Below are 15,392 nucleotides of genomic sequence, written 5' to 3'. Positions count from 1 at the left end.
GAACACAAGAAAGATAACTCTTGGTTCCACTACATTAGAGTTAACACAATTTGAGGATCCTTGCATAGTAATCTCACAAACTGTAGCATTATAGTTCTCGAGAAAAACTTTTTAAAAACATTTTCAATATATCTTTCTATGTTAAACTTTGAACCCCTCTTGGGGCCACAGTATTAGTCCAGTGCTAAAGTTTTAATTATTTGGAATCTACATTATTTAAGGATGCTTGCCTAGTTATCTCACAAGCTGAAGCATTATAGTTCCCTAGAAAAAGATTTTTCAACATTTTCCCTCTATATTTCTATGCTAAACTTTGAACACCTCTTGGGGCCCCAGTATTAGATTGAGATCACGGCTTTTATAATTTCGAATCTACACTATTTGAGGGTGCTGACGTAGTTATCTGACAAATTGATGCATTGTAGTTCTCGAAAAGAAGATTTTTAAACATTTTCCATATATACCGGTACTTCTACATTTAACTTTAAACCCATCTTGGGTCTCTAGTATTAGTCCAGGGGTCACTATTTTAAAACTGTCGAACCTTCATTGTCCAAGGTTGTATGCATGATAGTAATCTCACAAATTGAAGCATTGTAGTTCTCGAGAAGAAGATTTTTTAACATGTTACCTTTATATTTCTTTAATAAATTTTGACCCCATCTTGGGGCCCCAGTATTGGTCCGGGGGTCACGATTTTACCAATTAGGAATCTACATAAGCGAAGGATGCATGCATAGAAATTCCACAAACTATAACATTGTAGTTCTTGAGAAGAAAATTTTTAAACTTTTCCTTTATGTTTTTTAAAATGTTTAAATTTTGAACCCCTCTTGGTGCCCATCAATTGTCCGGGAGTTACAATTTTTTGAATCTACATTATTTAAGGATGTACATGTATGCATAGTAATATCCCAAACGGTTGCACTATAGTTCTTGAGAAGAAGATTTTAAAACATTTTCCTACATATGTTAAAATCTAAACCCCTACTGGGGCCCCACTTTTTGTTCGGGGGTCACGATTTCTACAATCTTCACTATGTATACAACCTTTTGTGTATGTATTGGCATTTTTGGTGAAGTGGTTCTTGAGAAGAACATTTTTAAACATTTTTCCTATGTAGTTCTATGTTAAACTTTGAACCCCGCCTAGGGCCCCAGTCTTGGTCCGAGGGTCACGATTTCTACAATTTAGAATCTTCATTATACATACAAGCTTTTGTGTAAATATTGGCATTTCTGGTGCAGTGGTTCTTGAGAAGAACATTTTTAAACATTTTCCTATGTATTTCTATATTAAACTTTGAACCCCGCCTGGGGCCCCAGTTTTGGTCCGAGGGTCACGATTTATACAATTTAGAATCTTCACTATATATACAAGTTTTTGTGTAAATATTGGCATTTCTGGTGCAGTGGTTCTTGAGAAGAACATTTTTTAAACATTTTCCATATGTTGTTCTATGTTAAACTTTGAACCCCGCCTGGGGCCCCAGTTTTGGTCCGAGGGTCATCATTTTTACAATTTAGAATCTTCACTATATATACAAGCTTTTGTGTAAATATTGGCATTTCTGGTGCAGTGGTTCTTGAGAAGAACATTTTTTAAACATTTTCCTATGTATTTCTATGTTAAACTTTGAACCCCGCCTGGGGCCCCAGTTTTGGTCCGAGGGTCACGATTTTTACAATTTAGAATCTTCACTATATATACAAGCTTTTGTGTAAATATTGGCATTTCTGGTGCCGTGGTTCTTGAGAAGAAGATTTTTAAAGACATGCACCCTAAACTTACTGTTTCGCAATTATCTCCCTTTTTAAAAGGGCTGTACCCTTTATTTTAATAATTTATAACCCCCTTTCCATAAGGATGCTTTGTACCAAATTTGGTTAAATTTGGCCCAGTGGTTTTTGAGAAGAAGTTGAAAATGTGAAAAGTTTACAGACGGACGGACAGACAGACGGACGGACGGACGGACGGACGGACGGACGACGGACAACGGGTGATCAGAAAAGCTCACTTGAACCTTCGGTTCAGGTGAGCTAAAAAACTAATAATAAAATAAATAACCAACAACATGAAACAGAAAAAAATCAATATTTCAATTATTTCATTACAACTAAACCTTGTAATTCATATTTAATAGGGATTTGTTTTTCTGTATTGGTTTAGAGGCAATAGCATGAACTTGCTTTTCATTCCAGCTATAAAATCCATGTCAAAAAGGCCCAGTCATCATAAAACAAAACAATTTATTATCAAGTAGATAAATTGTACTCTTTTCAACAAAGAGTTCTTGGGGAAATACATATAATAATATTAAACCTACGTTTTTTAACATACACTTACCCAGATATTCACGTTCTATGAGTATTCTATAGGTTAGGCACAATGCGAACAAATTCATATATACTTAGTTTTCATAAATAAAAGTTTGAACACAGATGTAAAACTGAACTTGAAGGAGAAAAGAGAACACATTCAATAATTAAAAGGCTCAATGTTCAGAGTGAAACATATATCAAATTGGTAGCATTGTTATACAGACAGTACATGTATGTATTGTATCAATGAAAAAATAATTCAGATCCTAACAAGCACTTTTTAAAATTGCATTTCATACAGGTAGCACTTTAGAGAAACTTCTCAATCACTAGCAAATCAGCTGACCCGTATATTCTCCTGATACACTTAAAATATTTACCGTAATTAATTTTGAACGTATGAACATAAGTAAAAAATGCAACTGAAATGACTCAGATATAACATTTGTACAAGATTTTAAGTTTTTACACATATCATATTTTAAAAAGCATATACATGTAATAAGATTCTCTTAATTATTTGCTTTAAAAACTTAACACAGTCTATTATAGCTTAATAATTTAATTCTGGTTGTAACGCGGCATTTGATTGGATAGAAAAATTAAGTTAAATTTGTATAACCTGGTTTGCACGTCACAAGACACGTCACAATGCACTAACGTCAAAAACGTACTAATCCGCTTGACGTTACGTTTGAATTTTGAACAGATTAATATCATTTTTAAAAGTAAACGGACTCAATTTGTACAGCAAATTACAGAAAATTAAATTATAAGGAATGAACTCAATATCTACCCAAGTTATACGAGTATAACCTGGGTTGGAGCAATTTACGCTTTTTTTATAATCCGCTTCGCGGATTATAAAGCGTAAATTGCCCCAACCCAGGTTATACTCGTATAACTTGGGTAGACATTGAGTTCATTTCTTAAATATTCCAGTATTGCCTCTTTTATTTTTAAAATTAATTAATAACACTTAACAGATGAAATGACAGAAAAATGACTAAGTAGAGAACTTTACTAATGTTACCATGACATCAGGGATATTAAAGAGAATATGATTTTTCTCTGATAACATGCACTGTATGGCCTTATTTTCTATCACAAGTTTGATATCACAATAAGCTTTAAATAAACTCATTACAGGCAAACAATATGTATCACTTAATGGCTTAAAAATCTTTAATCTCCCACATTCAATCCACTTGTACGGGAGACTAAATTTTATCGCAAACATATCCAACTACACCATTAATTCCTTAAGTGGCTGTCAAATCAAAAACATTAGACATGTACGTGACATTTCCCAATGCATAAGCAAACATCTAAAATAAAAACTGCAAATGGACAAATGTACTGAATGTGTTTTAAGGAAAAGAACCAATGGTATTTTTTTTCTTTTAAGAAATGTATAACTTTACTGAATGGAATGGGTGATGGTGTCCTCAATGTCACTGGAGTCTGTTTCCCCCTCTGACTTTTCAATGATTTCAGTGACAGTGTTGAGGACATCAGCCAAAATGTCTTCCTCATCAACATCTGTCCCAGGCTGTTTGAAAGACAGTAAGCTACCTTTATCCTCTTCTTTTTCATCGATTGCTGACTTAAACATTTCATCCTCCTCCTGCATCTGATCAGAATCTTCTGAATCTTGAGACATGTTGGAGGGATCTTCCATGTGCATTGAATCATCTTCCTTCTCTGGAAACAATGTAAAATCCTCCACATTCTCCTCAGGGGAACTAGCAACTTCAACAGAGATAGCAGGACAGACCATTTGGACCTCGGCTTTGTTTAGACCTTTCCCCAAATTTGAATCACTACTCTTAGTCTCCTTCAGTGGCTGTTTGGTGTTTTTATCAATGCTAGCAGACGACATATCTGAACTTGCTCTTCTCTGTTTCTCTTCCTGTTCTTGATCTAGACAATACTGAAGTCCTGCACAGTGATGTAACATCATCATCATTAAAGCTTCCACTTTCTCCTCAGACTTTTCGATCTGATTACGCAGCAAGGCTTTATGAGCTAGATCAATGGTTTCCTCCTCTGCTTTAACAAGATCCCTTTTATTCTCAGATTCTTCATCAATTTCCTTTTGAAGTTTGGATACCTGTAATAATAACAACAAAACTGTCATAGAATATATAAATCATTCATGTATTAGTACACGTAAATTTCCCCTCTAATTCCAAGAAAAGAAATCTTCTGTGAAACACTAAAACAATACCTGTGTTAATGCTGTCTCTTCAGGATCATTGCAAAATAGTTACTATTTGCTGAGTATACTATAGTACATGTATATACTAAAGATCTGGGAAATCAATATAATAAGAATCTCTCAAATCTGACCTTACCATAGCATCAAGCTTGGCTTTCCTCTCTGCCAGAGATAGGTCAGCATACAACTCCTTCCCCATTTCTTTGGCAGCCATAACAACCATTTCATCTAGGTTCTGCCCCTTCCGTTTCTTCTTCATCCCTGCACTGATCATCTCTTCCATTTCAAAGTCAGACTCATCAGAAGTGTAGTCTGAGTTTGCCAAACTTCTGGACTGTGCAAGGTAAATGGAAATGGTATCATACTTCATAACAATTCTTACATTCACATGTATATACATACTTTAATCAAAGAACAGGCTCTCTCTCTCTCTCTCTCTCTCTCTCTCCAATTTTCATCCACAGAATAATATTTTCATATTACATAATCTCTTCCTTTTGAGGTATCTACTGTAGATTTCTATTTTATGTGAGTACTTAATTCTGCGATTCAACAGTTTTGTATCAAAAGGCGAGAATATAAAATCAGGAACGACAAACTTTTATCATAGTTTTATTTACTGTACATCTGTCCAAAATTTAAAATTTGCATCTTGCAATCTTATGTGGATATTATTTCCTCGTGTATAATTAGGAATCTACAGTATTAAATAATGTTCACACACATTCTTTTCAACAACTTCAATAACATATTATCACAAAATCTCTAGAGCAATAATGATTACGTTTATGTCAATACCCATACTTGTGTATTTACAATCCAAATCAAAGCAGGTCATTGCTTTGTGTGAACAAAGTAAAGAATATATTATTACGTAAGTATAAAACATATTGAGTGGTGCTTACATCATCCACACAAGGCTGAGACAGACTGGAGACAAAGTGCTGCAGGGAACTAGTGGAGTGTGTATGTGTCACTGTGGTGGCAGCAAACCGTGAACCCTTGCCTAGATCCGTCGCACTCTCAGTATTGGGAGCAGAATTACGCCTCCTGAGGCTGGCAGGGCTAATGCTGGGGGAGAGGGTGTAGGGGAGCACATGGGTTGGAGTGGTGGGCTTGTGAATGGGGGGCTGAGGGGTAGGTGTTGCTGAAATAGTGAACACAAATTTGAATTACTTTTGGATGTGGGACATAAAGCCACGAATCATTTCTTCTTCCTGAGAAAAGCAATTAAAGTAAATTCTGATTAGTAACTTACAATATAGTATACTTTATCTAGGGTTATTTTTGCCCTGTGTACTTTTCACCCTTCTACACTTGGAAAGAGTTTAGCCCTGTCCTACATGTAAATTTGCCAAGGCACAGCTGTGTTGAAAGAGAGATCATTCAAGGCAGTGGAATTCGCCCAGTCTTAAATTCACCCAACGACAAGAAGGGCCAAAGGGGCAAAAATAAAACCAACAAGTCTTCTTGTTATAATCTACTTTATACATGTACTATCACTGGCTTTGTTTCCTCCTTGTATTTTTCACAATGCATTTTGAATTTTAAATGTCTACAAAATGGTGTTACAATGAAAGTGAACCTTTTTGCATTTTCCTTTTATGAACTAACTGGTAGTCTTCTTAAACCAGTCCTTTTATATCTTGTCTATCTGTTATAAATTAACTAGTATATATTCTTGGTTGCAAAACCTATTTGCTATAACGGTTACCAGTTTATCACTGGTAAATAACATATACGTCATCTAAATGAAAGTTTGTTATTAGTGTATGTTTCAAATCAGCATGGAAAAAAACCCCAAAGCAATGTATCTTACTGGTCTTTTTCTGAGTAAATTTCTTCAGAATGTTAGTGCTGGTATCCACAATCTTTTTCTTCTCAACTTCTTTTTTCACCAACAAAGGCTTCCATGGAACTGTTGGGTCTGATTTTCTCATTGGTCCGCTTCTAACAGATAAATATTCCAGAGTTTGATTTATTAAATGCTATGTAATGTTTTGCAAAGTTTACATGTTCAAAGCTTGTATATTCTATTTATACATTTTGCTCCAAATTGTTAATACATGTAGTAACCTGCCAGTTTAATGATAATTAATGTATGTACAGTATTTTTGACAATGAATATAAAGTCTTGGACTTCAATTCTGAAACTAAAATTACAGTAAGCCATACATAAGATAAGCAACCTGAATAGACTATACATACAATTTATATTATCAATAATTATGTAACCATGCATCTTCATGTTATTTTTTTCAACATAAATAAACCCAGACAGGAGAATCAGAATGATGTATACACTATGTTAACTTACTCAGTACACAGTGTCTCGGTCTGGTATTTTTCTGCACATTTCTTGTGACATTTCATCTTACAAAGGGAGCATAAGTATGCTTGCTTTAACCATATCTAAAGAAAATGATAAACTTTGTAACTAAATTCAATGTAAAATAAAAATACAAATTCTTATCTTGATAACTGGTACACATAAACAAGTATGTGTAGATTCAGTAACATTACCTTCTTTCCACAGAAGTTGCAATAGGTTGCTGTTTCGAAGTTTGTCAATATCAAATCATGTTTTCCTTTTTCAATTCTGCGGGAGAGCAAATAAATATAAACAAATAAATATAAACAAACAAGTATTGATATTTATAAATTTATGCATTCAAAATGCTGAATAAAATAATGGCATGAATCAAAATAGTGAAGTATCTTGTCAACTTAACAGTACATTAAAGAAAAGTAGCTATCTGTGTTATATAATATTCTGAACCCATGATGTATTGAACCAAAGTTTAAAATATCACTGCAATATACTGACCCCCCCCCCCCCCCCCCACAAATAAAATATTGAGCCCCAGGTTCAATTTATTATGGCCACTATATATTGATCCCCCCTCTGCTTTTCAATTGCTATTGGAGAGGGAGTTAAAAATATTATGGCCGCAATATATTGAACCCCTTCCTATTTCCAATTCCCTTTGGAGAGGGGGTTCAAAATATTATGGTTGATATATATTGAACCCCCCTTTATTCCAATTCCTTTCGGAAATGGGGTTCAATATTATGGCTGTGATATTTATGGACCTCCCCCCCACCCCCCTCCATTTCCAATTCCCTTTGGAAAGGGAGTTCAAAATATTTTGGCAGCGATATATTGAGCCCTCCTCCTATTTTTTTCTAATTCCAATTGGAGGGGGTTAAAAATATTATGGCCGCAATATATTGAACCCCCCTCTAAATTTCATTGCTATAGAAGTGTACATGTATCTAACAGAAAAATGGTTTCCCCTTACTTCTTTGTGGCTCCTTCAAGAGCCACCTCTGCCATAGTTGCTGGAGCCCTCTCCTCCTTTTTGATGGTGACCGGTACTGGCACTGGGAGCTTCCTGGTCATCTGCTTACGCTCCCTATCCCCAAGATTATGGGGATGGTGACTGAGAGACAGAGTTATGTCCCCAAAACACAGAGCTGGATCAAAGCCGGGGTGCCCTGAGTAGGAGGCAAACTTACCTCGACTGAAAATAAATAATCAGTAGAAACTAACAACTTCACATGTATGTTCCATGATTCCTAAATAATTTATTAGGGATGGGAATCACCAAAAATTTCTGGTTATTGTAATTTTAAGTTCAGTCGATGAAACGATTTTAATATTTTCAGAATTTTTAAAATATGTGAAAAATACCTGCATTTTGGAACCCGTATCGCGATACGTATTAAGCAACAACAAAAAAACCAATACACTGGTATATCAATATAATGGCACATCACTATGAATTATCAGACATATATATTTAGAATATCATAATCTACCGGTATTCAATTTCTGAAAATAAGATAAACTGATCACAGTATGTCACTACTTTTAAACCAGTAATATAAACTTAATTTTTTAATTCTTTTTTTGCCATAGTATTTTTGGTAACCTCACTGTATGAATTCCATTGGCTTGAACTTAACTAAGTAATAAATACATGTACTGATTTAAACTTGTTTTTGTTTCAATAAAATATATTTTCAAAGATTCCAACTTTTTATTTTGATAGTAGATAAAATCAAGAGTTTACACTCTGCCTTGGATTTACACTTTGTCTTGGGTTTACACTTTGTCTTAGGTTTACACTTTGCCTTGGGTTTACACTTTGTCTTGGGTTTACACTTTGTCTTAGGTTTACACTTTGTCTTGGGTTTAAACTTTGTCTTGGGTTTACACTATGTCTTGGGTTTACCTGGCGCCGGCCCGGGCCTCCGTGGGCTCCAGAGCCACTGTCTGCTGGGTGTCTCCCTGTAGGGTCATCATGCAGTCCAGACAGACATCCAACAGTGGCAGGCTCACCTGTACAGAATACCAGATTACATTATCTGTTTCATAACATTAAAAAGAGAAGTGGGGTTATATATAGATTATGTATCTATTACATGTACATATAAATGTACAGTTTAATGCTAGAAATTAAACACATATGAATTTATATTACTTTTCTCAGACCCTACAGAAATATTACACCGTGCAACATAGAGACTTATGTATGGAATCTGTAATCAATGTAATTAACACATTCTTTTCATACAATATCATATAAATGTACCTGTTTATTTCAGATAAAAACATTTTCTATTCAAATTGTTATAACTACAAATTTTCTGTTAGTAACCATCTATCACTACTTACTTGTCCCACAGGAAAGACTTTTGAGGGCTTGACAATTTTATTCTGCTTGTCAAGCTTCTCTGGTATTTTGCAAGACACGCAGACATTCAAGAACTTTTCATCAGCTTCCACATTGAAGGTGAATGTTTCATTCCAGGTGGGATTCTGCAATAACCATAAGCAATACCAATTGATATAAATGCATATGTATTTACAATCAAAATGAAAGATTTTTACCTGATAAAGATAAATTTATGACAACATTTTGAAATGTACAACATGTATGTACATGTATTTGCAAAGATAAATTACATTTGAATTTTGGTTGTTTTGTTAAAAACAATTTGCACACATACTTTTTAACTCCTCTTCTTCATAATATTTGTTTAAACTGATATATATAGACAGAAGAATCTTGTATCCTAAGATTTTTTAAGTCCAAATCAAAAAGAAAACAAATTCTTCTAAGAGGGTAATCTGTATGTAGCAGTTTGTGAAAAGGATACATGTTCATACATAATTATATCTCTTCTAGATCTGAAGCCAAACTACACCATTACTAGTACATTTTATTTAGCTTTCATTGACAAATAGAGTTGTAAATACTACCTTAGCTAATACAACTTACAGAACATGAAGGAATTTCAATGGTTTGTATGATATCAAAGTTTTCATCCTCATCTTCAGAATTTTCCAATGGCTGTCCTTCAGCTGACTCTAAAGACTACAACAAAAAGAATGCTTCGATCATGTTTATCCTAAACATTGTATGTAATAAACCAGATTTTAAAGAAAACTTGTGTAAAATAATCCACTTTATGTTTGCTTCCATCACTAAATTTCAGAGGAGCACCATTGGTGATCTTAATTGAGTTTGGATTTGGATCTTAATATTGGGATAATATTTTTTACCGGTAAACCAACCTTAATGGAGGATGCATCACTCTGGCATCTGGCCTTAAATTCTGCATCTTCAAAGGGCAATGATCCAGATGACCCAGATGGGGAGGTTCCAAGTTGAGACAAATTTTTATCTGAAAGATTTCTCCTGATGGGCAGAGGGCTGCCTTTTGTCTCCGTTACCTGTAAGTTTGTTGGCGGCTCATTTATTGTATTACTTTTTAACCTCCCCTTCAAAAGAGTCTTCCCTTTGCCCAAGCCTGTATTCACTAGATCCAGTACTCTTTTCTGTGGACTGCTTGATGGGGAGGGGAGGGGGTAGGAAGTTTTAGCCACTTGTTGGGTGTTTATACTGATATTGACAAAATCCTCGGAGCATTCTGATGTTTTTGTTACATCACTCTGGGGAAAATCCTAAAATTAAAGGGCAAATTATTATCAAAATCATATCTGTTAAAATCATGAGATGGAATGCTTATTAACTTTTTCTAAAAAGCAAACTTACTTTGATGCTGACATTATCCTCTGTTATTTGAAGGTCATGAGGTGCATGATTTTTCATCCGTGCTCTCTCTATTCGAACTAAAAATCTGTGAAATACATTTTAATATCAGACAGAACACATAAATCTATGCTTTATACTTTCAATTTGTGAAGAATGTCCATGGCTCTAACACAATATAAATGTATACTTTTATATCATGATTTCTAGAGCATTTTAATATGAATCGTTGAATTCTTTTCTACGGAATGGGTTATATCTATACCTCTCTCCAGCACCTTTAAATAACTTGGCAGCCTGTTTGGATGTAGTCACTTTCACATTGTTAATGTAAGTCAGAATATCTCCCTAAAAAATAAAGATTGAAGTATTCAAAAATCCTCCCCAGCATTCACAGCATGACCAAACTGTGGATATTCAACATGATGAAACCTAAGTTGATTACTTACTTTTCTGATATCTGATTTGTCAGCTGGAGAATCTGCAGTTATAAAGTCCACCACAACTACATCCTCGTATTTATCCAGTAAGAAATCCTTCAGAACACAAAAATATATGCATATCAGTTTTTAAAACCATTTTAACAAGGACTTGGACTTTCAGTAGGAAGTATCTATTTATTTCTTGCATCAAAACAAGTGAAAAATGACACTGGTTTCAAGTGAAATATACACCGATTGCCTAGTCTTAGCTCCAAAGCCGGAAAAATCTTGTTGATTTCAAAGACACGTGGCTGAATGGCCAGCAATGAAATAGACAGACCTACGTCACATTGCTGTATGACACAACTACCCAAAATCCAAGCTCTTGTTAGAATGGTTTTATTTACCACATACTCATCTCTCTTCACTCCAAAAATTTCTGTTTCAGGTTATTCAAGTTAAAATGAGCCAAAAAACGTTTCATTTTGAATAATTACACCCATTGAAGTGTTACATCGTTTTAAACTTGCAAATATTGAAAATGTTCATATAGTCTAATTATTAACCTCTTTAAAACTGAGTCCTATTGACTCTGCAGAGCCTTTGATGATCTCTATGTCCTGAATCACCCAGATCCTTTTCTTCTTTTCAAGTAACTCCAGCCAAGGACAGCTATCTACAAATAAACATCAAGCATCTGAATAAATTTAAAAACTTGTATCCAACACTGTTAAACATTTTTTAAATGTTGAAAATTATTTTTTTAAAGCAGGAAAAAGGATGTATTTGTGTTATCAATACACTGTACATGTATTTTACTTCCAGTACAAGCACATGTGAGAATAAATATTTATACATTGACCAAAAACATTGAACATCTCTTCTACATAGTACCAATTTACCTAATCTAATGCTTAACACAATTCAGATGATATACTGTGGTTTCATCAATATTCGTTGAATACCAATTTTTCGTGGATTTCATTGTTAAGTTGATCCACGAAATTAAATGTTCATTGAAGTGCAATTTCTATTAAGATTTTGTATTGATAGGGTCATTGGCCTCGAATTTACGTATCCTTGAAACTGTGATTTTCACTATATCCATGAAAATTGATACCCTTGAATATTAATGAAACCACAGTACATGTATCAATTGTGAATCAATCTCTTACCAACAGATAATGTGCAGTAGAGAAGGGAATCTGCTGGAACGTCGATCAAGCGTGAACAGCCCTTAATTGTGACAGTCAGCTTGCCTTGACCTATCTTGGCGCCATTAACAAAGAGGTCTTTCTGGGGGACTCTGGGTGGAGGGGGAGTAAAAAAAGGCTTCATCCTAAACTTGTAGTTAGGCAGTGTGTGCTTCTTCCTGATGGTTCTCTTTATCTACAGAAAAGAAATGTGCATGATTGTTATAAATCAGATCTTAAATCTAAAAACAAAGTAATGTGCTACAACACACTAGATAATTAAGACTTGAAGTTATGTCTACCTTAGCTCTGTGAAAATATCATTTATCTTAAATTTAAAAAGTGTCTTGTTTTTGTTCATTTATACCTGTCATCAAATTATAACAAATGTAAGGTTTTGGAGAGAATAATTTATTTTTTAAAAATAATCTGTACTTGGCCAAAAAAATGTGACTTCTTCTTCTGCAAGGAAGCGAACAATTGTTTATTAAATAGATACTTCAATGCATCAAAATATATGTATTGTATGCCAGTACATTTCATCAACACTTCAAATATGACGTACAGAGGTACGTTAGCTGTCTTTCCCACCTGCTTAATGATCAGTGATGTAAGCTGGGGCGTGGCCCTCCCTCCAAACTTAGACTCCACCAGAAAGTCTATCTGAGGTTCCTCGTAGAAGGAAAAGGACCAGTGGGTGTAGGGTTTGTGGGAGAACTGCAGCCGGGCCCTTCCCTGGAGGTTCATGACCGTAACCGAGAGAAACACCTGCTTTCCAAGAACTAGGTCAATACCCAGGGCTAACTGGAAACCACCCCGGTAATCCAGGTCAACTTCTACATCTAATTTCTGGAATTATGAACATGTTGATTCTTTAAATTATTATTTCATTAGCCTATAACCATTCAAATAAACATACGGTTTTTTTTTTAAGTTTAACTTTAACTATAGGTATATATGTATTAATGCATTTAATATGTCTAATCTATTTCATAGGACAAAATTCTTTTGTAAAAAAAGTTTAGTAATACCTCAATGAGACAGAGCCATGTGCTACATATATGTGTATATATAGTTTCTAGTCTTTTTATGCATATTCATATAAATATAAAGTTAATGAATATAAAAGAAAAGAACATTGATAAATTTGAACAGACTAGCCTATAGTTGTGATACTTGCATCAATTGCATCTTTCTCTATTTTGGTTCCTTTAACAGCTACAGACTTTATGACAGGGAATGCTGGTCCTAGATTGAACTCCTGAACCTAGAGTAACAGAAACTATACATTTTTAAAGGATGTTCGCCATGCCTATATTACCGGTAACATGTTTTATTTTACACATGGCAACATTTGGTTATACATCCACGCACCATCCAGATGCAAGCAGAAACAAGATCGGTTCACATTGGTACCTCCATCAGGAGCAATCTGGTACATTTACAATCACATAAAATAAATTCTAACTTACTGTTATCTGTTCTAGAATTCTTCCTGCTGTTTTTTGCATTAGCTCTGCAAATTCTAAGTTCATTTTCTTGATAACCCATCTGACAATATAAATAGGAAACAATATGTAAATATGGTCATGCATCTTGTAAGAGGTTTATATACAATGAAACCAACCAAATCAAAAATGCAAGCATATGATACATAACAAACTACCTTCTGATAAATTGTTTGTCTTTCAGCTCTCTAAATAAGAAGCAAATGATCAAGTTTAAGGCTAAACAGCTCTCTTTCTGGTCTTTCTTCAGAGCTTCTTTTAAGGCTTCAAACAGTTCCTTGAAGGAAAAAAAAGGAAAAAAAATATTGTTCTAAAACTAGTATAAATTTGGGTGCTCATAAATATTTTCCTTAATAAAAAAAATAGTGATTTTACAAATCTTTATCTAACCAAATCAATTGATGGAGTTTAATCAAACTGCTAGGAAAAAAAATACAACATACAAAATAAAATTTCCATATGAAAAAGTCTGATACCTTTGGTAGCTTGAAGTCAGTAAACTGTGGACGATTTTTTATTGGCTCAACTGGCGTATTATTCAGCTGGTTTCTTAGGAAGAGGAACTGGACAAGGAGAGTGAACACAACACCAAAGATGAAGGAGCACAGAATGGCAGTCACCAGCATTCTCTCTGTAAATGTTTATCTCACGTAACCATGGTCTGAATGATCAACCTCCAGTTTCAGAGGACATATCAGCAAACCACTGCTTTTGACCCAGTTGCATAGATTAGATTATCTTCTTCTTAAAACTTTATCAAAATGAATCCTACAAAGCAAAAAAATTCAAATTAAACCATAATGAATACAGAATAGAGATGTAGGAATAATTGTTTAATTTCAATAAAAGCAAATATTTTTTCAGATCATCCTTATGCAGTTCATTAAATTGCAAGTCACTGCCCATTTTTTAAGGCTGGAATGTCCGGAATATAACACAGTTAACGTTACATCAAGTACCATTTTTGTTTCTGCTTTAATGATTTTGTTTCTTTTTTTTTTATTTCCTCCTCAAGATAATTTTTATAACACAACATATTTACAATGTAACAATGAGATTGAAAGGTCAAAAGAAGCCTTTTTAAGTTTCAAAAATAAAATAATAATAATAATACTGACTATTATTTACTTACTCTTTAAAATAGACTAATGTGTGGGCGGGTAATAAGTAGAGGTAATTCGGACGTCATATCTCTGCGAGTTTTAACCATAAGCGTTCACTAGATCTAGAGCCTAGTTACATTATTTATAAAGAACATTGAATATTAATGTTACATCACGGAACAAATACCACTCTTCCCATCAGTCGAGGAAAAATCGATTTGCTTTCTGCTAGCCTGGCTTCTGTCTGTTTACAAAGGGAGACAACAATAAGAATTCTAAATTTGCAAAAGAAAACGCACGGAAATAAAATTCCCGGGAGTTATCACCTCCAATCCAGTGTATTATTAATAATATTTTCTCGCCAACATGTATACACAATAACGAAATTCTGCGGGAAAATATGGATTTCCGATTCATTGAGCTGTTGAGTGACTACACAGAAATGGAGCATATTCAGCGTATTTTACTGTGGAAATGCATAATTTTATTTATATAACGTTAGTGGAAAAAGTTATTTTTGAATTTGATATTTTTTTTAATAATTTGCGAGGCCATGAATTA

At 34.1% G+C, this 15,392-nt stretch overlaps 1 protein-coding gene across 2 annotated transcripts; it reads right to left on the bottom strand.

Annotated features, from left to right (window-relative positions):
* Positions 1–3,260: 3,260 nt before the first annotated feature.
* On the bottom strand, positions 3,261–15,111 carry LOC105330370 (PDZ domain-containing protein 8). Of its 2 annotated transcripts, none has more exons than XM_034443573.2 (22): positions 14,861–15,111; positions 14,205–14,496; positions 13,887–14,005; positions 13,693–13,771; positions 13,401–13,487; positions 12,812–13,069; positions 12,203–12,416; positions 11,594–11,703; positions 11,055–11,141; positions 10,871–10,953; positions 10,609–10,693; positions 10,128–10,517; positions 9,832–9,927; positions 9,225–9,368; positions 8,782–8,888; positions 7,846–8,067; positions 7,067–7,142; positions 6,861–6,955; positions 6,363–6,493; positions 5,720–5,760; positions 4,680–4,877; positions 3,261–4,435 (listed from the first exon to the last, which is right to left on the bottom strand). In XM_034443573.2, the coding sequence occupies exons 2-22, from the start codon at positions 14,352–14,354 to the stop codon at positions 3,743–3,745; spliced, it is 3,465 nt and encodes a 1,154-aa protein (XP_034299464.2). In that variant the 5' UTR covers positions 14,355–14,496; positions 14,861–15,111; the 3' UTR covers positions 3,261–3,742. The 2 variants fall into 2 exon arrangements, with proteins under 2 accessions (XP_034299464.2, XP_011430311.3); XM_011432009.4 differs by lacking the exon at positions 5,720–5,760 and adding an exon at positions 5,449–5,690 and having other exon boundaries at positions 14,861–15,110.
* Positions 15,112–15,392: the final 281 nt, after the last annotated feature.

Source organism: Magallana gigas, chromosome 2 (assembly GCF_963853765.1).
Source record: "Magallana gigas chromosome 2, xbMagGiga1.1, whole genome shotgun sequence".
In the NCBI taxonomy this organism is placed as follows: domain Eukaryota; kingdom Metazoa; phylum Mollusca; class Bivalvia; order Ostreida; family Ostreidae; genus Magallana; species Magallana gigas.
The sequence above is the reverse complement of the archived record's forward strand: the minus strand, read 5'-3'. Positions and strand labels throughout refer to the sequence as shown.

Coding starts and splice junctions, on each gene's coding strand:
- LOC105330370 (XM_011432009.4), bottom strand. CDS start 14,354: ATGCTGGTGACTGCCATTCTGTGCTCCTTCATCTTTGGTGTTGTGTTC. Junction 9,928..10,127: donor GTGATGCATCCTCCATTAAG/GTTGGTTTACCG, acceptor TTTTTGTTGTAG/TCTTTAGAGTCAGCTGAAGG. Junction 8,068..8,781: donor GAGGCCCGGGCCGGCGCCAG/GTAAACCCAAGA, acceptor ATTTATTTTCAG/TCGAGGTAAGTTTGCCTCCT.